This window comes from Periplaneta americana, chromosome 4 (assembly GCF_040183065.1).
Source record: "Periplaneta americana isolate PAMFEO1 chromosome 4, P.americana_PAMFEO1_priV1, whole genome shotgun sequence".
In the NCBI taxonomy this organism is placed as follows: domain Eukaryota; kingdom Metazoa; phylum Arthropoda; class Insecta; order Blattodea; family Blattidae; genus Periplaneta; species Periplaneta americana.
Genome location: NC_091120.1, coordinates 176,694,281 through 176,718,886, shown reverse-complemented (window position 1 = coordinate 176,718,886; position 24,606 = coordinate 176,694,281). Strand labels below are relative to the sequence as shown.

Below are 24,606 nucleotides of genomic sequence, written 5' to 3'. Positions count from 1 at the left end.
CTATACGAAAGAAGAATTCTGTTAAATCACATATAATTAAAACAGTAATTATGTTTTCATCCCTCTTCCTGTTAGCATAATATCTGGTGAACGTGAGTTCAGTAAACTGAAGTTGATCGAGAACACGTTTAGGTAAAGGAAAACTATGACTATTTCGTTTATATGACGTCATTCCATTTTCGGCCAATGAAGTGTAATGAAATTTTGAATTCCAACCAATCACAGTCATACATCGCGATAATTTCTGCTGCTCGATTTATCACTATCAATTTATCGCATGGTCATTCTTTTGTTTAGTCAGTGTCTCCAACTGTTTCCACGTAAATCGATGAGCATGAATCCACTGTACTAAATAAAGTGCGAAATCCTACTTCCACATCTATACCTTCATCTTGTAATTCCATGTCCATTGTATCTAAAGAAACTGACACTCCTTCATGACAATTGTCCATTTAATTAATGTATTAATCAGGTTATTTGTAATTATACTATAAAATGTTTAAATTAAAATATGATTTCAGCAGATAATAAAAACTCACTCACTTCAGTGAGAGATACAAAATGAATATTAATACATGGGAAGTGAAAGGACTTCTTTTTGGCGCTAGGGTAACTTCATTTAAGTTAACCAAAACCATTCTCCTTTCTCTTAAATTTTCTAATGAGGACATTAACAAAATTTGTTTAATGGTATTGAGAGATTCATTATCCATTTTATCCATCACTTGTATAATAGTATGTATTTTTTTTTCACTTCATCTCATTACTCTTCAATGTATTTTCATCTCATGTTTCTCCGAACTCAAATTCTACTTTATTTTTAAATTTATCATTGTTCCGTATTCTCTCCGCAATCATATTGTATTTTTCATTTAACCTCTGCTTTGTATTCTGGATCCTAGTGGTCAGCCGTGGATTTCGGCCAGATTTCGCAAATTGTGGAATTTGTTGTTGTTATAATAACAAGAGAAAAGCGCAGTAATTAACATTTTAAAATCTGTATTTCGCTTTTCTCAATTGGCATTATTGAATAACATTCAATCTAGAAATCTAGAGAATTAATGCTAACATTTTTCATTCGCTGGATTAGGCCTACACATTCTTGAGGATACTCTTTTGTTTAGATAATTTCCTGTGCATTTTCCTTATATTCTTCAAATAAATATCGCCATTTCTCTTCTGTATCGTCAATCGGCACATGATAAGTTGGCTGCGATTTCATAACAACGGGTTTGTCGGTTCTTGGAAATGCTTTGAGGGGAACCGCCACAACACGACGAAAGGGAAGCAAATGCATAGAGCCAAAGACTTTATTAGAGCTAACCGAACGGGCGCGATAACTTTGAACAATCAACAGGGAGTTTCCTAGTAAATCGTGCGATTGTCGGCAGGATTTTTAATTTAAACTGCACACCCATCAATATGTTGTTACCTGTTTCATGCGGAAAGAACATTATTGTGGGCACAAGACAAGAAACCATCTACAATAGAAGATAATAGGGTTAACGTTTTCTTTCTTATGGAGGGATTGCGGGAGCCTCCCTCCCAGAATACGATGAACGCGATATCTGTATAATGATAAGAATAAATGTTTGTAAATCTGCTCTTGCTGTCTGTTAATGAATTCTATACATTTATCAGAGTCTATCAGCAGCCAAAATTTAATCTGATAGAAGATGACTTTCTTATACAGGGTGTTTCCGGGCTAGTGTTACAAACTTTCATGGATGATGGGGAAGGAAACATGTATCAATTTGAGATAAGGAACCCTGGTCCGGAAATGACTGAGTCGAAAGTTATAAGCAAAAGTAGTTGTGTGGAAATGATATAATTTTATTCCTCTGTACACCTTATTTATGTCTATTTATCTGTACATCTTACACATACCGTACTGTATTCATCTGACGTTGTTTACGTTGTCTGCCTACAGTATTCCGTTCAGTGCACTGTCTGAGGGGTGGGGACAGGAAACTACACTAAAGCAATGCAGATGGCGTAATGTGTAACGGACATGGTCCGTCCTGATATACACGTCTGTAGACAGCAGTGTGTGTGTACAAGTTGCAGTGTCCAGTCGATCAGTCCTAGTGAAATGGAGGAGTACACGAGAGCGGAATAAGCAGACCTGATTTTCGAATACAGATGAGCCAATGGGAACAATAGACAAGCTCACAGATTGTTTCGGGACAAGTGCCGACGTAGGAGACATCCGGCCCATATCATCTTTCCACGACTGTTCCAAAGGTTAAGGGAAAGAGGGCACGTGGTGCGAAATTACAATTCCATTTCCACACAACTATTTTTGCTTATAACTTTCGACTCAGTCATTTCCGGACCAGGGTTCCTTATCTCAAATATTGATACATGTGCCCTTCGCCATCAACCCTGAAAGTTTGTAACACCAGCCCGAAAACACCCTGTATATCCTCAGCATACGGTGAACGTGAAGTCTGTCAAATGAGAAGAAAAAAGTTTGTAAATTTGCTCTTTCTGTCAATGAATTTCACACACATATCAGGGTCTATCAACAGCCAAAATTTGAGCTCTTTAGATAAGATATTGAAAGTAAGTTTGTGAGGTTAGCATACGGTGAACGCGAAGTCTGTAAAAAAACATAATACGATAAAATTATTATTTGTTAGGTTACGTGTACAGGAATTTCAGTCTTCGGTCCACATGCAAACCGGTTTCATCTGCGTAGTATGCCTTCAGGAGCTAACGAGTCTTGCGTAGTATTCAATGAAAACAGCAATTACTTGGTTCCAATTATTGGGCAGAGAGAAGTCCGATTCAGAGAAGGCGTGACGTTGTAAAAAATTGCAAATCATTTCCCAAGCACTTCTTCAGGCAGGTGCTGGGAATGACAAAAGCTAGAAGAAACCAACCTCAAGACTTCACATTTTTGGGCAGGGAGTCAGAAAATTCAATCATATAAAAAGTATAAATTAATTCTCAGAATTTATTATTACATAACTTACCCTTAAATTTTTTTTCTTTTTATTGTTTCTTTATTGATTATATCTGTTACACTGAAACATTAGTTAAAACGTAATAAACTTTCATGCCTTAACTTCAAGACCATACACAATCTTATTCCTCGTTGTAGCATTTGAATTAAAAGCCTGATGACAATCTAATTGGCGTTTTCCTTAAAATGTCGTAATGAACAATAATGTCAAGATCTAGCTACCAGTTTTCACTTTATATTACATATTACGGTGAATCCTCGTTAATCCGGACTCCGATAAGACGGACTTCGCTTAATCCGGACAGTAAAAAAACGATGAGTTTGCAAAAATTAAAGGACCTCGATTTAAGACTTACTTTTATAGTACTTTATAACTATGAAATTGCAATATTACACCTGTAGTATTAAAAATAAAAAAAATCCATCAAGTTTGCATTAAAGTAATTAAACTATGCTATGAGCGTTTGCTCATACGGGGGTAAATTCCTTAATTTGTATTTCTGTTTTCTGTATATAATAGTTTCTTAATGTATATTTTTAATATAAATAAGAAGTTGATTGATTGAAAAAAATATTATTATCGATTACACAAACAAAGGTTTAAAGTATAAGTAAGATACAAAACGAGAATGCAAAGTGTTTTGTTGCTATAAACGAAGTCATAATGCACTTTATACTGTTATTTTAGGTTATTTTAGTTAATCCGGACTTTCGTTAAACCGGTCAACTTATCCCTCCAATTAGTCCGGATTAACAAGATTTTACTGTAGGTATGTGGTTTCATTGCTTTTCGATGGTTTGTTTCATTGATGATTTTAGAATATTTCCACATAGAAGGGGTAAGTTAATTAAATGACAGAGAGTCTTACCAGCTGTAAAGTTCGTGCTGCGATTCACTTTCTTAATGCAAAAAGAGTGACAGGTGATTTGAGGAAATCCCTATGATTGCGTGTGTCTGTATATGAATTGGGGTAACGGAAATAGGATAAATAAATACAGTTAATTAGCTAAGTGTATTTAATGAACGGAATGAAATATGCTATGGATAACAGGCAAAGAATTAAGTCTTAAGAGGTAGAGTAAAGAAGTGTTGTTGAGCCACAGATAATTAAATCGATTCTGAACCGTGCTGGAATAAACCTTATGAAAAATCGTTTTCGATTCTTTGTTCTAGACCGCATGTATTCTTTATTGAGAATCAGTCAACAAGATTATCTCATCTCCATTGTATTGAAATTAATTACCTTAGACCAAACACTTCGGAAGCATCTGTTTTTTGTTAATTGGTCTAGGGCACATGCATTCTTTGCTGTGAATCAGTCAATAATATAATATTTGCGGCAAAAATTCAAGAAATAGCTTCTCTTCATTGAATTAAATGGATTTACTTGGACAAAACAATTTAGAAGCATCTTCGATTAATCGATTAAATCAGTTGCAAAACTTTGGGTGACAAAGACTTCAAATCACTGCCTGCTTCATTAAATGTTAAGCACAGGAACGCCATTTCGTAATTTCTATTAAGAAACACTCCAAACGAATTATCTTTACACCAAGAACGGATGCTCCCTGGACCAAATTATCGTATTTTATAAATTGTTTGAATGCAACAAGCCAGAAGTCTTGCTAAAGATGTTATTACTAAAGCACTATGAAATGGCGTTCCTGTGCTTATCACTTACCCCTGCTTCAAATAAACGCAATAATAACGGATGAATATTATCATATATGCGTCAGAAGATAGCTGTACTTAATATACAGAGTTTTTGAGTCATTTCTGTATTGCAGCAAATTTAATTATTTACCTCGCTTTAAAATTATGTCCTCTATATTAAGAAACGTAAGTACTGTACTAAATTCGATGTGGAAGTTATTGCTTTACTCTATCCGGCTCTTAAATTCTGTAGACTTGTTTATATTTTTCATTAGAGATGATTGTTATTTTAGTAAAGCTGATATAAGGAAATATGTTATATAGTACGAATACTCATTTATAAATTTAATTATTATGTATTAACTGAGATTAGAGTTAGACAATAATAATACATAACTTCCACTAAAATTGAAGAAATATTTCTATATTATAACATCTTTAACTTCAGAAGAGTTTGATTGATTTATTTATTTATAATATGCAGTCCCACTATCCCCCATATTCTACATAAAGATACAGTTTTCTGTCCTTCCAGAGAAGATCAACTTACCCATTGTTGAAAACGCAGGAATTCATGTCCGCGAAACTTTATACTTGGCGGGATCGTGTGTACGTACGGAGGCTCGCCCGAGGTCCGTCTCTCTCTACGGCTAATGTGGTGTTGACTGAACTGCCCTCCTGTCTGAACAGCCAATAACTTGCCATGCGTCGATAACTACTTTAAGTTGCATCATCGACTTCTGTTATACAACTGTAGTTCGAGTAAGCTCACCTTTTTTCAGACTTGGCGCCAGTGTTGTCAACTTCAATTTGCGATAAAAACATTAAACGCTTTAAAAACATCTCACCAAATATAACACAAAACCTCTATCCAGAAATTCGTTCCTATAAAATCATCATCATCATCATCATCATCATCATCATCATCATCATCATCATCATCATCATTGTTATTATTATTATTATTATTATTATTATTATTATTATTATTATTATTATAACAGAGAGGGCTTGGAATTGAACGGGTTACATCAGCTGCTTATCTATGCGGATGACGTGAATATGTTAGGAGAAAATCCACAAACGATTAGGGAAAACACGGGAATTCACTGGAAGCAAGTAAAGAGATAGGTTTGGAAGTCAATCCCGAAAAGACAAAGTATATGATTATGTCTCGTGACGGGAATATTGTACGAAATGGAAATATAAAAATTGGAAATTTATCTTTTGAAGAGGTGGAGAAGTTCAAATATCTTGGAGCAACAGTAACAAATATAAATGATACTCGGGAGGAAATTAAACACAGAATAAATATGGGAAATGCCTGTTATTATTCGGTTGAGAAGCTTTTATCATCCAGTCTGCTGTCAAAAAATTTGAAAGTTAGAATTTATAAAACAGTTATATTACCGGTTGTTCTTTATGGTTGTGAAACTTGGACTCTCCCTTTGAGTGAGGAACATAGGTTAAGGGTGTTTAAGAATAAGGTGCTTAGAAAAATGTTTGGGGCTCAGAGGGATGAAGTTACAGGAGAATGGAGGAAGTTACACAACACAGAACTGTACGCATTGTATTCTTCACCCGACATAATTAGGAACATTAAATCCAGACGTTTGAGATGGGCAGGGCATGTAACACGTATGGGCGAATCCAGAAATGCATATAGAGTGTTAGTTGGGAGGCCGGAGGGAAAAAAGACCTTTAGGGAGGCCGAGACGTAGATGGGAAGATAATATTAAAATGGATTTGAGAGAGGTGGGATATGATGATAGAGAATGGATTAATCTTGCTCAGGCTAAGGACCAATGGTGGGCTTATGTGAGGGCGGCAATGAACCTCCGGGTTCCTTAAAAGCCAGTAAGTAAGTAAGTAAGTAAGTAAGTAAGTAAGTAAGTAAGTAAGTAAGTAAGTATTATTATTATTATTATTATTATTATTATTATTATTATTATTATTATTATTATTATTATTATTTTACTTCAGTGTTAAATAATACACCTAAGATAATTTAATTTATCATAGCAGAAATAATGACTAAAAATTAACCAACAATAGAACATAGTGATTCTTCATCTTTTTCTTCAGTTTCAGGTACAGCTATAGAAATTGAAGTTTAAACACCTGCTATTGGTGGCTTGTAGGCTTCCACTGTCCTAATTTTTGACGTGGAATACGTCTTTCCCCGCACCGAGTATGGACATCCGTTCCGATATCCGTAGTGCAAAAAAAAAGTCAGAATTTTGAACGCTTACTGTAATAATACTGTTATTATTAGTTAGGCCATAAACTAGTGTAACTTGTGTGACCACGCTCAATGACGCCACTTCCTCTCGGTACAGGCACGAGGGCGTCGAAATTCCTTATAAAATTAAGAAAACTGATGCACCATTATCATTTTTCTTCTTATTAACTTTCATTTTTTATTTTTGTTTGTTACTTTTCTTATTCTGTTAACAGCCTCTCTCAGTAATATCTGGGCATCGGCAGCAGCTACAGACCAGTGTGACCGCTTGTTTGATTTGTAATTGCGATTTCTGCAATATTAAAGTGACTATTTCGCTCATGTATCAATGCACAATGGAATGTAAGAATCTATGAGTTTTAACCAATCAAAGCCAACTATCAACTGCATTTTTTTTCCACTCCCACTGCCGCAAGTATGCTGTTATTAGCTTGTTTTTAGAAATAAATGATTTTTAGCGTGATAAAGTTCGTTGCTATTGACGACGGGACGTAAGTCAGGCTAAGGCAGGCTACGTCGCGACGTCACATTCTAAAGGCTGGTCCACAATAAACCGGGAACGAGAGGCAGAACGAGAATGGGAAGCGAAGAACGTGAAACGTGAAGATTTTTTATTCGCAATAAACCGAGAACGAAACGGATATGCATATCGATATGTATGTCAATAACGATATGTAAAGTCGATATTACGCAATCTGATGTTATTTGTGTACATTTGACCAATGGCATTCTCTCATGAGTACAAGTCAGCCAACATAAACACAGGCTAAGCAACTTCGAAATTTAAGACACGGAATATTTAAGAAATCAATTCAAGTGGTACTCTGGTCACTTAATTATACACGTAACATATAATATTAGAAGTGATTCTTCTGATTTTCTGCTTTAGTTACAAGCAATGGTCTCTTTGTTACAAAATATATGAAGACCAAAATACAGTTTTATGATGATAATAGAATGAATCTAGTAGACTGTGATCGGAAACGAGAAATGCAAAGTTAAAATTTGGCCAACTCTCCGTTATCGTTCCCGGGCTCCGGCAAGCTTCTCGTTAATTGTGAATGCTCACATTTAAATACATTTATTTTTTAAATTTCCGTTCTCATTCTCGTTACCGTTCCAGGTTTATTGTGAACCAGCCTTTAGTCTCGACATGGCAAACAATGAACACATTCAACATTAGTTTAGGTCTAATATAGAAATTCGTTTGTTTTTTGTTTTTGTTTTAGGAACTTTGAACATGTATTTTATATTAGGAGACTGTCACGATGGCCATGACTAGACCGAGATAACCACGTGACTCCGATTCGTGCCGTAGACTTCTCTAGAGAAGTAAGTGAAAATATGTTTCATTCAACAGTAACATAGAAAAAAAAAACATTTTGTCAAGACACTCGCTATGCGCAGTAGGGGAACAACGTTTCTTTGGAGGGGGTAGGAGTAGAAGGGAAGGTAGTTCAAGGCAAATGCTATCTCCTATAATTCGTAAGTAGACTCATCCGAGCTCGTGCGCAGCTCTGTAGGAAGAGTACGGGAGTGTCTGGACATAATGCATGAGCTGCAAAATTAAGAAATATATTTTTATTACGTAAAATGTGGAAGCGGAAAAAGCATTATAGTCTATGCAATTCGTGAGTTAAGTAGTATTTGTTACTCTGGACTACTTAATTGCAGTTCTCTATTACTTGGGCGCTAACTCGTCCTCGACTAGTAAAAAACTACTTACCTCTCTTAATACATAAATAACTTTTCTTTTACTTTATTGTGTTTTCCGGCTATATGAACTGTAATATTGCCGAAAAATTCATGTCGCATCTGATGCGCATTTGTTTAGCATCTTGTTACACCTAATGTCTATGTTTATTTCCAGATAGACAATTTAGAAGGCCATGGCGGTCATGCTATTAATAATTTAATACCAACAAATACAGAAAATAAATAAAGCGATGATTTGCAATCAATATTTAGAATTCTCTGTTGAAAGACATTACAAGATTCAAGAAATATCAAGACATGAAATGACTGCTTATACTACCGCGAACTAATTCAGAATAAAATGTTATAACCACAAATATTTGTCTAGCTTCGATGTTTCGTTCAATATAATTGCGACAACTATCTACTGAGAAATGTTTTGCTATGAATTTCATATTACAGTAAGCCAAGACCATGCCGGTGAATTAAGTACGAAATATTAATTTAGTAAATTGAATATGTTATTTAATTACACCTACAGTTCATGTTATTTTCCTTTTATTATTTATTTATTAATTCGCGAAATATTCTTATTCAAATATCACACGAGTTCTCATTTATTTGGATAATTCATTCATGCTACGCGTTCGCGAATTTATCAACAAGATTGGAACGATACACTTTAAGTGAACCATAATGGAACATTTGCTGTGAGCTGGAATTAATTTTGGAGTGTCGCCTAATATGAAGAGAAAATATATTGCACGTCCTTCATTAACTTCTTCTCTTATCACAGACCCATACTCTTCATTTATAAACCGACACAAAAATAAAATATTCAAACCAACACAGCTTTACTTTAACTTCATTCCCGATACAGCGTGACGTATTCTACGTGCTATCTCTGATACAGCACAGATTTTTTTAATATGTGCTAAGGCAATTCAAAATTATGACAACATACAAATGCAGCCCTGATTTTAAAATTGACTGTAATAGCTTCATTCCCAGTCAATTTCTAATTTTGTTTCAATTATATTAATTTGAATCCACGTCTGAAAGATATAACATTGATAGCGTGAACTCATCAATTATTTGAAGGGGTTCATATATTTTGTGAATATTTCGTACCGTACAAAAAAATCACCGGGACAGCTGAAATTTTTCCACTTAAGTGCATTGCGCGACACTGTAATTCAACATACCTAGCAACCTTTTGGGTTATGTTAAATTTCTCCATGAATTGAATTAAGAAATTCTTGATTTTTTTAAAAAACATAGTGAGGACTAATTTGTATGGCAACATTTTTGAGTATTTTCATATATTCAGGAAGTATTTTCTGTAGGTGCTTGATCGGAGAAACAACGGAAAAAAAAATAACGTCCTCTAATTTCTTACTAAGTATATTAAAACCCTGTTTCGTTTTCAATTCATTGATTTGTTATGCGATCAATTACAGAATACAATGATAGCCATCTAGTATTGCAAGACATACATTTTAAAAGCTCATAACACTCACGATTAACATTAATAGCTTAATTAGTGTTTTATATACAGTCTGCCTTACAAATCAGTTTAATTATATGAAAGGCACTAAAATTTCCACTGTCATAAATATGAAATAACTACATTTCCCACTGCCCACCATTGAATACATTTTTAGCAGCTGACAGAGGGTTAAAAAATCTAGGTTTAGTGGATAAACCACCGTATTGGCAACACTGCTTCATGCCAGTATCGTATTCCTCGATTCTTCTGTTTTTTGCTCCCTGTAGCTACTCATGCACACATAATGTATTACGATGTGTCAAGGGCAAACCTGTAACACAGATCAAGTAGGAATATTGCCACCATCCGATATAACAACTTCGTGATTATTTATTTCTCTACCTATATTTCGGTATCGTAATAACAGTACTCGAAATGAACTGATATATCACAGCATCACTTTCTCTTGCTTCTGATTTTAACATCTTTGCAGCTATCATGATGCCCGTTGACAGGGCGATAAAATTCTTAGCATGGCTTCTCCGGGAGAGAAGTAAAATTGCGGGTTCAATTTCGTAGATATACGACACGCAAAAGAACTCTGTCACTAATAGAGAGTTCTAGGAAAAATTTGTTGGTAATTTCGTGTTATATGCTTGTATAAGTCCTACTGTAAAAATACTTCGTAAAAGTGTTTTCTTTCATAAAAAGAATAACCGGCTATTTTTGATAAGTTAACGTTCTTCGGGTTAAATTAATTTTAAAATAACAGATTAACAAATTACAGATTATTTTCGAATGATCTCCCATCCCTATTGTAATCCATTATTATATCACAACACAATAAGCATAATACATTTTTTTTTTTTGCTAATACGAAAAAAATCATGTTTCCAACCTATCTTCGAATAATCTTCCTTCCTCTTTCAATTTTCGTCAACTCCAAAGTTCCAACAGCAACTAACTGTGGAAATAGTAACATTAATTAATTAAGTAATTCATTCATTCATTCAGTTGGTATAACGCTGGCCTTCTGAGCTCGAGGTTGCGAGTTCGATCCCGGCCCAGGCCGATGGCATTTAAGTGTGCTTAAATGCGACAGGCTCATGTCAGTAGATTTACTGGCATGTAAAAGAACTCCTGCGGGACAAAATTCCGGCACACCGGCGACGCTGATATAACCTCGGCAGTGGCGAGCGTAGTTAAATAAACCATATATTTTTTTTTTCATTCATTCATAACTTCACTGTAAATCCAGCATTATCTAATCTTTCCTTTTTTCTGCCTTCCTCTTAGTCTGCGCATACGATCCATATATCTTAATGTTGTCTACCATCCGATATTTTCTTCTGCCCTGAACTTTTCTCACGTTCATCATTCCTTCCAGTGTATCGTTTAGTAGGCTATGCAGTTTCTTCTTAGCCAGTGACCCAGCAAATTCCATATCAGTTTCACCATTATTTTTTCTTTACCCACTGTTTCTAGCACAACTTCATTCTGTCTGTCCATTTCACACGTTCCATTCTTCTCTATATCTACGTTTGAAATATTTTTAATAGTTTACGAGTACTTCGCAACATCCATGCTTCTGCCCTATATAATGGCACACTCCACACGAAGCACTTCACTAGCCTCTTCCTTAATTATTTTTCCAGAGGTCCGCAGAAGATGCTCCTTTTCTATTAAAAGCTTCCTTTGCCGTTGGTATCATTTTGACTTCCTGGCAGCAGCTCATGTTACTGCTTTTAGTACACTCCAAATATTTGTAGGTGTCCACTTGTTCCACTGCCTCATTTCTAATTCACAATTCTACCTTCTTCTTCTTCTTCTTCTTCTTCTTCTTCTTCTTCTTCTTCTGATTACCCTGCTCTTCGTCTCGTTGCATTTATCTTCATTCTATACTGCTCACAACTGTCAATTATCTTTAGTATTATATCTCTGAGTACCATCTACTCTTCTGCTAACAACGCTGTATCATCAGCAAATCTTATGCACTTTATTCTTCTTCCTCCTATCGCCACTTCCATGTTCTGAAAACAGTTTTTTACTAAATTCTCAACTCCCCTTTCTATTCAACTTCTCTCTGACATTTATTCTTTAACCTTGACTCTGACTCGTTTCATATAAAGATTACCGAATAGCCTCCTCTCTTTCCAATCCACATCAATTTTCAACAGGATTCCCATAAGTTTATTCCAATCCACTTTTCTAAGTCCATGTCATTGATATCCATCGGTCAGGTGAGATTTGGAATATGCTGACAAACAAAAAATTACTGTTGTGCACAACATAACATGAGCTATTTCATAACAGACTAATAACAGATAGATATGCAGCTCAATGCTAAAACGATGCCAACATAGGCTGCCAGGACGACCGTAGAGCCATCTGTAGTCTTCTGTAAACAAAACAGTAACAGCATTTTACCACCCACCTCTATTTGCTGTGTCGGTAACTACGTTCACTACTATACCAAGCCATTCTATTTACTAGTACAGAATGAATTATTTCTTTTAAAACATTTCACTTTTGGTGAAAAATGTTTGAATGCAAATTTTATTTTTTTTTTATTGTATAATATACATATATATCTTGTAAAAGGCGGAGGTCTATTTGAAAAAAAAAATCACTACAATGTACAGAACTATTTACATTGTATTTTGATTATAATTTTATCCTCCTTTCCCAGCCCACCTGTCTGTAACAATAATCAATAGTTCTCAGCTTAGTATTTCAGCATGGAAAGGAATGGAAAGGGAACTTTTAGGGATTTAAATTTCCTTCTTCTACATTTTTTAAGCTAGCGACTTAATTTCTGTATTCAGGAACCTCTTGTTGAGAGAGGTATCAGAACGTAGTAGAGTCCGTGGATATCCAGCGTACTGCAATCGTTTGAGCCGGCAAATGCCGACAAATCCGCCATTGTTAGTCCAGCGCGCGCTATGCAGTATACAGTTTTATAGGGAAAGAATGGAATTTAAATGCGAAAAAATGCAGTGCTGCTGTGTTCAGAACTGTTCACAGAGAACTGAAAAAAGCGCACATTTGTTTTCTCTGTGACAAGGTGAAAGAAATAAGGAAAAAGGAAAGAAGTGACTATAAATATAAAAAGGAACGATCCGCTGCCTAAGCGAGCATACATTGTGAGATAAAGAATGATTGTATTTTGATATTTATTTTTTTAAAAATTTGGGACCCAAAATATTTTTATAAAACTAATCCAGAATTTAAGTTGTTTCAGCAATGATATTTTTACATAAAATAAATGACAATCACGTACCAATTAGGATCAGTGTCAAATTTTTACCATCTTCCCTCTTTCAAACCAAGCATCTCTGAATTTAATCCTATTTGCTATTTGCAAGAATGACATAATATGTTTGTGAAGTTCTGAATTCATTCTTGAGACAAGATTGTATTGTTGGCTCGATTGGAAAATACAAAGACCGTAGAAACTAGAAACCCTATTAAGGTTAGACTGATGTGAAATTTCAATTTTCAAAAACTATTCTAGGTAGATCTATGAAATTTTGTACTTTTAATTTGTAATTTTAAATTGTGTAAATTTAGTTTTTCAAAAATTGCTACTATTTTGGCCAGAATTTTTTTCTACGTACGTGTCAGACCTTCAGAAACGAAACTTACTATACAATTTTCCTCTTTATTTTACTACAAAATAATTTAAAATATTTAATGCACTAAAAGTGTAAAAAAAGAAAAAATTCAACTCGAGCGTAAAAAAATTAGTCTAATATAAAAAAATACCTCTTCTGACTGATATGCATATACTCGTATATAATCAGGCAGTACATCTCACTTGATGATATGTGTCAGAGAAAGGAAGATTGTTTGTAAGCATCTGAAGTCTGATTAGTGGAATATGTAGCTAATCGGCGAAGTGTGCATTGGAGGGGGAAAGAAACTTGCCACCCTACCCCATTATCTCCTGGCCAAGTTGTCTCATGAGTGATGCCTTATTGGTGGTACTTATGAGGTTCAAACCTGTCCTCGGACAGTTGACTAAACAACAACAACAAAAATGAGTGTTAGGTATAATACTGATAGTAAGTTTTGTTAAGAACATATTAAAAAACCTCTACAAAAAGTCATGCATGTAGTACAGAATCTGTAGAAAGAGTAGTATTTTTAGCAATGCAAAATTTGCAGAAAATTAAAGTGGAGAAAATTGACTTCAAAAGTTTGGGATAATAATAATAATAATGAACCAGGTCTCTGTCTTTTTTATTTTCTAGGAATTTTGAAACATATAGAACTAGCATATTATACACAGAGCTTATCCTTATATACACTACCACGCAGTGCACACCTAACCTACACTAGTAAATAAAGATGACTAAAAAATTATGTAATCTTATGAAAACACTATAATAGAAAAATATTTACAAATCACTATGGACTGTAGACACTATTATACACTAACAATAAAACTGTTAGAAACTTGCAAATATTTATTGTATCAAAACAAAAACAAAGCATGGAAAACACGTTGTTATGGCTACTAGCAACAAGTGGAATTTTCCTTTAGACAAGAGTTGTGCTCTCCTTTGTAACTGAATATCTTTTAAAGGAAAGCAGCCTTTGAAGTAGGTCTAATACCTGTTGGATTCTATGAAGAAATATTTCGAGAAGTCGAGAAGCTACACTGGTTCAATCGGAAATCTAATATAATACACAATGTATGAAATATAGTGTAATTTCCAAAATTGTCGCAGATTTCAGAGTGGAGGTCGTGGACGGAGAATTTAAATTAACAGTCAGAGCCCGCAGCCTTTTAAAAATGTGACCCTAAACAGCTGATAGACCGGTCGTATGGTCATGAAAATTGGCAGAGGGCATCTTTAGACCATAAATGAATTTTTAAAGATAAAAACAAAGAAACGATTTTTTTTACCAAAAATGACAAAATCTCACATCAGTGTATCCTTGGGGACATTATACTGAAATTACTAACTTCCATATTTTTAAAGCTAAACTCACAAAATGTTTATTACTAGTATATCTGGTTGATAATAACACATGTAGAAAATTTCGTCTCTCTCTATGATAAGTGTTTTGCATTTTATTAATAACTTAACTATATAGTGTAGGCCTATTGCTTAATGCAAAAAGTCCCTTGCGTCACAAGTTACATTATTTTTCATTGATATTCACTTGTAAGATTCTTTATATACATTGGAACAAACATTACTATTGGAATTTTCTGTACAGCGAATGGGTAAATTACTAGGAATTTTTATGACTATTAATTTTTTTTTATAAAGGAAATTCTAGTAATTTATTTATTAATTTTACAGCAAAACCTTATAGTAAGCTTTGATTCCATGTATGTAAGGAACCATGTAAGTGAAAATCACTTAAGAATAATGTCAATTGTAGTGCAAGCGACTTTTTAATATAAAGCGGTTCAATATTTTAATAAAATAATTAATAAAATGCAGATCACGTATCATAGGCGGATGCAATTTTGTACACTTATCACTATTAAACAGATATACCAGTGATCAAAATTTGGTGAATCTAGCTTCGTAAGTATGGTAGTTATTGATTTCATTGTTGTGAACTCTTAAAACTAATCAACTTCGAGAAATTTCAGTATAGTGTCCCCTTATATGCGGAAGTCGGAGAGTTTGCACGAGGAATGCAGTGGGAAATGTTTATATTTATTGTTATTTTATTTGCAACATTGTTGTTTTCATTTGTTACTTGTAATTTATTAAGTTCATGCTGCTGTAATACCTATAACTTTGACGTTTATGAATGAGTGTATTGAACACTTAAATGTATATTTATGCTGTAATAATTATTAAATAAAGTTTTTATACATTAATATGTTGACTGACAATAATGTTCTAAAATGTAAGAAGATCCTTTAGAAGTTTTTGCCCTTCAAATTAAAAATATCTGAGTTTTACTTTAAATATTCCTATCCCTAGCGTGTTGAAAAGGAATAACAATGGCGGCCGACTCGGTGATTGCGCTACTCTGGTATATCCACGGACTCTGGAACGTAGCTGCGTTTAGCGCATTCTGTTGGAGCTTATAGTACTAAAATGAAGAAGCTACCGATCTCTATGGCTTTGTGTTCCCTGGTTCCTATGCACACGTTAACTTAAATTTAATGTTTTTATTTCTAAGTTGTCTTACACTTTCGTTTTATTTTTGTTTCTTGGTTAAGGTAATGCACTCCACTCTACACTATTATCCGTTGTTTGTGATTCGTTATAATTTTCGTTATAGAATTAATATTGTATTTACATTTCTAGAGAAGTGTAGGCTATATAATATTAATTTTCACAATTGTGAATGTTTATATGAAAAGAACATAGAAAATTGTTATTGTATAATTAGGATACAAATGCTCGCGTTTGTTTAGGGATTATGATTGACTGTCACATTAAATGGAATGAGAATTCTGGAATCATTTCAAATAAACTTAAAACAATACTATAAACATTTTATTATATAAGAAGAAATAAGCCAAACAAAATATGTATTGCGCATTGTATACTTCGCACTAGCAGAATCAGTGATAACTTATTATGAATCCAGGCTTGAGAAAATACTTATATAAATGATCTAAATCGTCTATCAGAATACGAATAAGTATTGTAATAGTAATATGCTTTACAAGAGCGGTATGTTGAAGTTTTCACGTTCGAGGAAAAGTTTGAAAAAGCGAAACGTAGTTCAGCTTTTTTAATTTCCGAGAATTGAAAGAGAACATACCGCTCGTGTATCGTACATTATTTTGTGCGAAGATCGTTTATTACATACCTGAAAGAGGAATTTCTAATTAGTTGCAATGAAATCTCCATCTTGGTTTCTGTTCAATGACGGCAAATTTGCAAAACAAAAATATCTATCTTCAACATTGTTGCTTTAAAATGTTTTCTGTGTTTACTATACTCCAGCAGGCCGTAATATACGTCTGTCTTTTTTTTCCCCCCCAGTCTATAAATGCGAACTTAAAACAAACGGTAAGGTTATGTAATGAGTCTGGAATCTTGTTGATTTTTTCACGGCTTCCTTAATGTTACTTGCATCACGAATGCAGTAACTTTAGTGGAGTTGTAGAGTTTACTTAATTTTCGCATATATTTAAAAACAATAATTAACAGTGCAATTTAGGTGAAATTGCAGTGGTAAGTTTCCAATTTATAATTATTACTGTATTGAACGTCTCTAAAAATAATATGTTAAAAGCCTAAAGCAGTAAAATCAATATGTCACTTAAGCGGTAAGAAGGGGGAAATTGCTGTGTGTGTTAGGTTGGGAATACTGAATGTGGAATTTTAGACTTTCCGCGGATTGGTTTTGTGCGGAAACCAAGCAAATACGCACGATCTCGCACAAAAATTATTACTCCAAATTCAAAGACGAATATAAAAATTGATCATGACTTGTATGACTACTGCAATACATTGTCATTAAAAGGATTCTATTATTACTGTATAATATTAAATTATTTCTTTGCAGAAGAATATAAACTTAGATCTAGTCATCAACAAAACACTTGCAATCAGAACAGATACGTTTTATCCTTAAGAGTAATAAATAGTTTTTCTTATAGAAAAATATGTCTACATTACTTTGTGCCCTAGATTTTTAATCTACTTTCAAACCAGAAATTTTAGGAGTATGTTGAGAAATAGAGAACCCAAAAATAAGTAAATTTTTCATGTAAATAAATATATATTTAATTTCGCATCGTTTTTTCATTAGAGGTAGACCTGCTTTTTATTTAATGTGGTTTAGTTCTTTTTAAATTAGTGAGTCATGCTTATGATAGCAGTAGGCTTTGTAAAAAAAAAAAAGAGGATCTACTCATTAGGGCTATCGAAATTCTTTGCCAGTGTTTATTGAAGAAGAGTGACAGCAGATACTTGGAATATGGGAGAGAGTAAGACAGTCCAGTCTATCGCTGTGAAGTAACAGTTAACACGTCTGACCGTGAAATGAACGGGCCCGGGTTCAAATCGCGATTGGGACAAGTTAGCCGATTTTTCCGCGGTTTTCCTCAACTCATTAAGAGTAAATGCTGGGTAACTTTCGGCGCTGGACCCTGGACTCATTTCTCTGGCATCACCACCTTCATCTCACTCGGACGATAGATAACCATAATATCTGATTACTATCTACTGTATATTTTTTGTAGAGCCACCAACGTAGCTCAGTCGGCAGACTCGTTAGCCTTTTGACCCGGAGCTGCGCTCGGGCTTGGGTTAGACCCCCGTTTAGTCTGATTACATGGTTGGGTTTTTTCCGAGGTTTTTCCCAACTATAAGGCAAATGCCAGGTAATCTATCGCGAATCCTCGGCCTCACCTCACTTCATCTCGCCAAAAAGTTGTAATCTTGTAAAATTTTAACTTGTTCTTAAAACTTCAATGTTAATTTCAGATCTGTGGAATACAATAAATGAAATGAAACGTTGATAAAGCATCGTAAAATAATAAAAAAACAGTCCATGATGCGATGCTTATAAGTATGTATTAGAACTCATGGTGGCCACTTTGAGAATTATCTTTAGAATCATACGGAACGTTTCAAACAAAGATATAAAAAGAAGTTGTAATAAGCAAATAAGTAAGAACTAAGAGCTGTAATTAAAAGTAACAACAAAACAAAACTATATATTTACATAAGCTTTATTGCTTGCTTCTAAATCCTGTATCCATTTCCCAAAAGTTTCGCACATCTATATATGTAATTTGAATTGGTAATGGAAATTACGGGAAAACGACTGAACGGATTTTAATAAATGACCCCTCATTTTGAAGCTTGGAACTCAAAGTTTTTCAGAAAAAATAGTAGTTTTTAGTAAAATGTCAATTTTTCAACATAATTTTCCTATTTTCCAAAATCCATCTGTCGTCAGTTTTGAGAATTAGCTAATTGCACTTCAGAACAAAATAAAACACACACTACAGCAAACAATGTTACACGAAGGCCATGATCTGCAAGAATGCTGACATATTTAGAGTTCAAATTAAATTGGTTATTAAAAACTTAACTTACTAAAAATAATTTACAGGTTCAATTCTGTGGTGTGTAATTTTCTGAGTACAGCTGTGTATTGGATATTAAAAACTACAAAACTTGAGGTAGTTTGATGACATTATTACCATCAGAAATGAAATATTATTGTAGTTAATGCCATGATATGACTATTTTCATTAATTATACATATTAATGCTTTATTGATGATATGAAAGTGAAACTTTTGGGGTTATGTAAGTAGATGTAGAGAATAACTTAAATTAGATTTTGATTTCTATATTTTACTGAGTGGCGGTTATATAGTATATATAGTATAAGTTACTGCAAGCTGTGAAACTTACGTAAGATAATAATATTATTAAAAATCAAATATTTTTATAGTTATTAATCAAGTGGAGTTGGGTCTTTTTCACATATTTAATTGCGGTGTGGTGTAGATATTTATATGCGTGGTTCCCTTCAGTATTGGCTCGAGAAAGAGTATCTTTCATTATTATGCAAGCAAATAACTTTTAAAATGTCTGCTATTCTTCATTGAAAATAAATCTGAAAAATGTTTATTTGAACGTCTAATGAACTTAGTTTACAGCATTTGCTGCACAAGCCACTAGTACAGTATTTGTGTATAATCGGCTTTGAATGTGTAACACATCTTCCGATAGCTAATTTCCGTTGTTCTCCATTGCAACACTGTGCCTCTTCATTCAATTTTAATATCTTCATCGCTGACAATAATAATAAAGGCAAATATAGCCCCTATACATACCATAAAGGCACTTGGAAGGCATGGAGGTAGAACTTCATGTTTTCTTGACCTCGGCACCGTTTTACCCCGAGAAAGACACGGAACTCAATTTGATAGGAGCTAGAGTGTAATTCGGGGCAATTCTGAAAGCTTGGTAACGAGAAAATTCCATCACCCGGGATCAAACCCCGGACCTTCCAGTCTGTAACTAGTTGCTCTACCAACCGAACCACACGGACGCCGGAAATAACAACAGTAGGAATAATAATAATAATAATAATAATAATAATAATAATAATAATAATAATAATAATAATAATAGTAATAATAATAATAATAATAATAATAATAATCTATAGGCCTACTAATAATAAATTTGTAGCCGAAATTTTTCTGGTAATTTTCGATTTTCCAAAAATAATTGGTCCTAACATATATAATTAACCACCCTGAAACCGAAAATCGCTTTTTTGAAATTTTTGTTTGTAGGTCTGTCTGTCTGTCTGTCTGTCTGTATGTTTGTTTGTTACCTTTTCACGCGATAATGGATGAACGGATTTCGATGAAAATTGGAATATAAATTATGTTCGTTGTAACTTAGATTTTAGGCTATATGGAATTTAAAATACATTATTTAAAAGGGGGGTTATAAGGGGGCCTGAATTAAATAAATCGAAATATCTCGCTTATTATTGATTTTTGTGAAAAATGTTACATAACAAAAGTTTCTTTAAAAATAATTTGCGATAAGTTTTATTCCTTGAAAAATTTTGAGAGGACTGATATTTAATGAGATAAATGAGTTTTAAAATTAAAATAACTGCCATCTAAGGCCGTATAATGAAATAAAAAACAAATGACTTCGTCTATAAGGGGCCTTGGACAGCAACAATCGAAAGCTATGAAAGATAGCCTACAGAGAATGTTTCTGTGTTTGTATGAAGTAATATAGGAATCTAAATTAACCGATTTATATAATTAATTATTATTTCACCATTGGAAAGTGTAGTTTCTCTAGATGGACATATTGCTATGATGTTATTACTAGTAACTTCTGATATAATATAATATAATATAATATAATATAATATAATATAATATAATATAATATAATATAATATAATGTAATATAATATAATATAATATAATATAATATAATATAATATAATATAATATAATATAATATAATACAATACAATACAATACAATATAATATAATATAATATAATATAATATAATATAATATAATATAATATAATATAATATAATATAATATAATATAATATATAATACAATACAATACAATATAATATAATATAATATAATATAATATAATATAATATAATATAATATAATATAATATAATATAATATATGTAATGTAATATTATATAATATAATTTATTTGAAGGGTTCAGAACCATAGTGGGCCAAACGCCATTTACTGAATACGTAGAAAACAAGGGTTAAAATTAAGTTATTACCATAATTCAATGGAAACCTATAACAAGTAAAATAAAGTATACACATTAAATCTAAATGATGTCAATGTTCATTAAACTGTGGTTGCATGTAATAAAAATTAGAAACATGTTAAAGGAATTGTCATTGCACCAATGAGTGGTCTCTGGACCAAAATGATGGCATTTTAAGTATTTGGATGCAATTTAAATTAAGTAACATATTAAACGATTTATCCTTCTATCAAACACGAATGTTCCCTGGATCAATGTCCTATTTTAATTATGTAATTACTTTATATTTATTTCTAACGGGTGCAGCGGAGCGCACGGGTACGGTTAGTAATAATAATAATAATAATAATAATAATAATAATAATAATAATAATAATAATAATAATAATAATAATAATAATAATAATAATAATAATTCAATCCCAGTCCACACCTGTGGAGTAACGGTTAGCACGTCTAGCCGCGAAACCAGGTGGCCCGGGTTCGATTCCCGGTCGGGGCAAGTTACCTGGTTGAGGTTTTTTCCTGGGTTTTCCCTCAACCCAATATGAGCAAATGCTGGGTAACTTTCGGTGTTGGATCCCGGACCCATTTCACCGGCATTATCACCTTCATCTCATTCAGACGTTAAATAACCTAAGATGTTGATAAAGCGTCGTAAAATAACCTACTAAAATAAAAACAAAATCAATCCCAAATTGTGATTGAAAATATTTCTTGACAAATTAAAACTGCGCAAGGATTCCGGTTTCCTAAGCGAATGAATGTGATACAGGAAAATCCGCAAGAAAATGGGTGTGGAAATCCGCGGATTAATTACAAAAATATTTCAAGGATGCGCAATGGGTCAGAGTATGAAATTGTGCAACGCATGAACAGTGGCGCCGGCATGGTGCGGGCACCACCTCGAGTCCTTAGGTGTCATCCCAGCGGCATGCGATAGCAGAATCGATTCAACGATGTTTTTATAAAGGTCTTCCTGTCCAAATTCCTCTCCGCGTCGTTTCATATTCTGATCGACACCCACAGAGGCGCTGTCAATGGCACTTTGACATCTCTAGACATGGCGGTCATGGGATCCAGAAATATCCTTTGATATAAGAGGAAGATAGAATTTTATTTTTAAAATATCCATACTTTTCACAAATTCCTGGGACAGATATCGATATAATATAAAGACCTACGATGGTCATACTGAAAGTCATGAGCAGGCTTCGAGACTTTGGACCCGATACAATAAGTTTACTGTGCTTGTACTACAGGGTGTTGACTTGCTGCACGTAATGAAAGGTAGAGATGTGTTGCGGTAACAACGTTGCTATTTAGAAGAGAGTACGGTAGTATGGGGAAACGTACACATATGGACATTCTGAAAATAAAATAGTAATATACGTTACAAGAGCGGTATGTTGACGTTTTCATGTTCGAGGAAAAGATTGAAAAAGCGAAACGTAGTTGAGCTTTTTTAATTTCCGAGAACATGAAAACAAACATACCGCTCGTGTATCGTACATTATTTTGTGCGAAGATCGTTTATTACATACCCGAAAGACGAATTTCTAATTAGTTGCAATGAAATCTCCATGTTGGTTTCTGTTTAATGACGGCAACTTCGGAAAACCAAAATATCTTTCTTTAACATTGTTGCTATAAAATGTTTTCTGTGTTTACTATACTCCAGCAGGCCGTGATATACGTCAGTCTTTTTTTCCCCCCAGTCTATAAATGCGAACTTAAAACAAACGGTAAGGTTATGTAATGATTTATTTTTCATTTTAATATTTTAACATTATTATTTATATAACATATTGCAGTAATAACATCGGCATCTGGAATCTGATGGAACGCCGTGGGGAATTATATATCAGTTAATGGCAATTCTCTTATTAACATAAATTCAGATCGTGGAGTTATCTGTAGTAATGTCACGAGAGGTCTGAGATCTGCCGATAAATCCACGAGCGAAGCGAGTGGATTTATCTGGGAAATCTCAGACCTCGAGTGACATTTATTAGGACTATTTCGTGAATAAAATAAAAATTTAAATAATATATCCCTAAAATTCGATCACAAAATGTTAATAATTGTATATTAACGAATACTTAACCTATTCAGACATTGTGAAGTTGAAATACTCGTAGATGAATATCGATTACTGGAATAAAGAAATTCGACGTTATTATTCAGTAATGCCAATTGCGAAAAGCGAAATACAGGTTTAACAATGTTAATAGCATGTACTGCACTTTTCTCTTATTATTATAACATAAATACATTTTCATTATCTGCTGAAATCATAATTTAATTTAACAGTAACAGTGGGGACAGCTATATACCAATGCTTATGTATTCACAGCGAGACATGTTGCTACACAGTGAAGCCATCTCTGTATAGATAGGCCTAATTAAAACACGAATTTTATTACCCCATACGGAAGGCAGTTTGATGAAATACCTTATTATTACTATGCAAAGTCATTGAGTTTGATATGCGATGATGTTACATAAATTTGAACGTGTGACTTTCTATTAAATGTTTCATTTCATTCACAAGATACATTTTTATTGACTACTTATTGGTTATGTTACCTGTGGGAGCAGGACCAATGTCAGCTATGTCTTATTTCGACCGTTACAATCAGTGCTACACGAAAGCATTTTTTATAGCTCGACATACGCATTCTCGCTGTAGTGTGTAACGGAACTAAAGCTGCATCTACACCGCAGGCACTGATCTACACAGTTCAATATTCCAATCGCGTATACGTGCAATCTGGGAAGAATATTGATAGAATCAAGTTTAAAAGGTACGTTCAATTAAGATGCATGATGATTTTATGTCTACATGGTGCGCTGTTTTGAACGTCGTCTTCACTGCGTAAATATATTAATTAATATTAAATATCAATCTTGCAGTCATTGCTTTAAAGTTGAAAGAAAAGTTTAACCGTGTAGTTGGATCTTAATGTATTCATGATCATCAATTTACGGGGAAACAGTTGGCGACAACGACTAAACAAAAGAACGACCATGCGATAAATTGATAGCGATAAATCTAGCTGTAAAAATTATCGCAAAGTCTGACTGTGATTGGTTGGAATTCAAAATTTCATTACACTTCATTGGTCGAAAATGGAATGACGTCATATAAACGAAATAGTCATACTAAACTGCAAATTACTCCTTTCTTTAAAGAGTACCTTTAACAATGTACTTGTACTGCAGATGTTGTTTTTATTCGGTGCTTTAGTAAAATGAAAATATCAAGATAATTCGTTGAAGAAAACTGTACAACACCGCAAATCTTCACGATCTTTCT

General features: G+C 33.5%; 1 protein-coding gene across 1 annotated transcript in view; it reads right to left on the bottom strand.

The window, feature by feature from the left end:
• The window catches only part of v (Tryptophan 2,3-dioxygenase vermilion), a 38,724-nt gene extending 33,367 nt beyond the window's left edge, over window positions 1-5,357 (bottom strand). The window contains exon 1 of the mRNA XM_069824417.1: window positions 5,173-5,357. Coding sequence (XP_069680518.1) covers window positions 5,173-5,198 — 26 coding nt within the window. The 5' untranslated portion in view covers window positions 5,199-5,357. The remainder of the gene's footprint in view (window positions 1-5,172) is intronic.
• Between the last annotated feature and the right edge of the window lie 19,249 nt (window positions 5,358-24,606).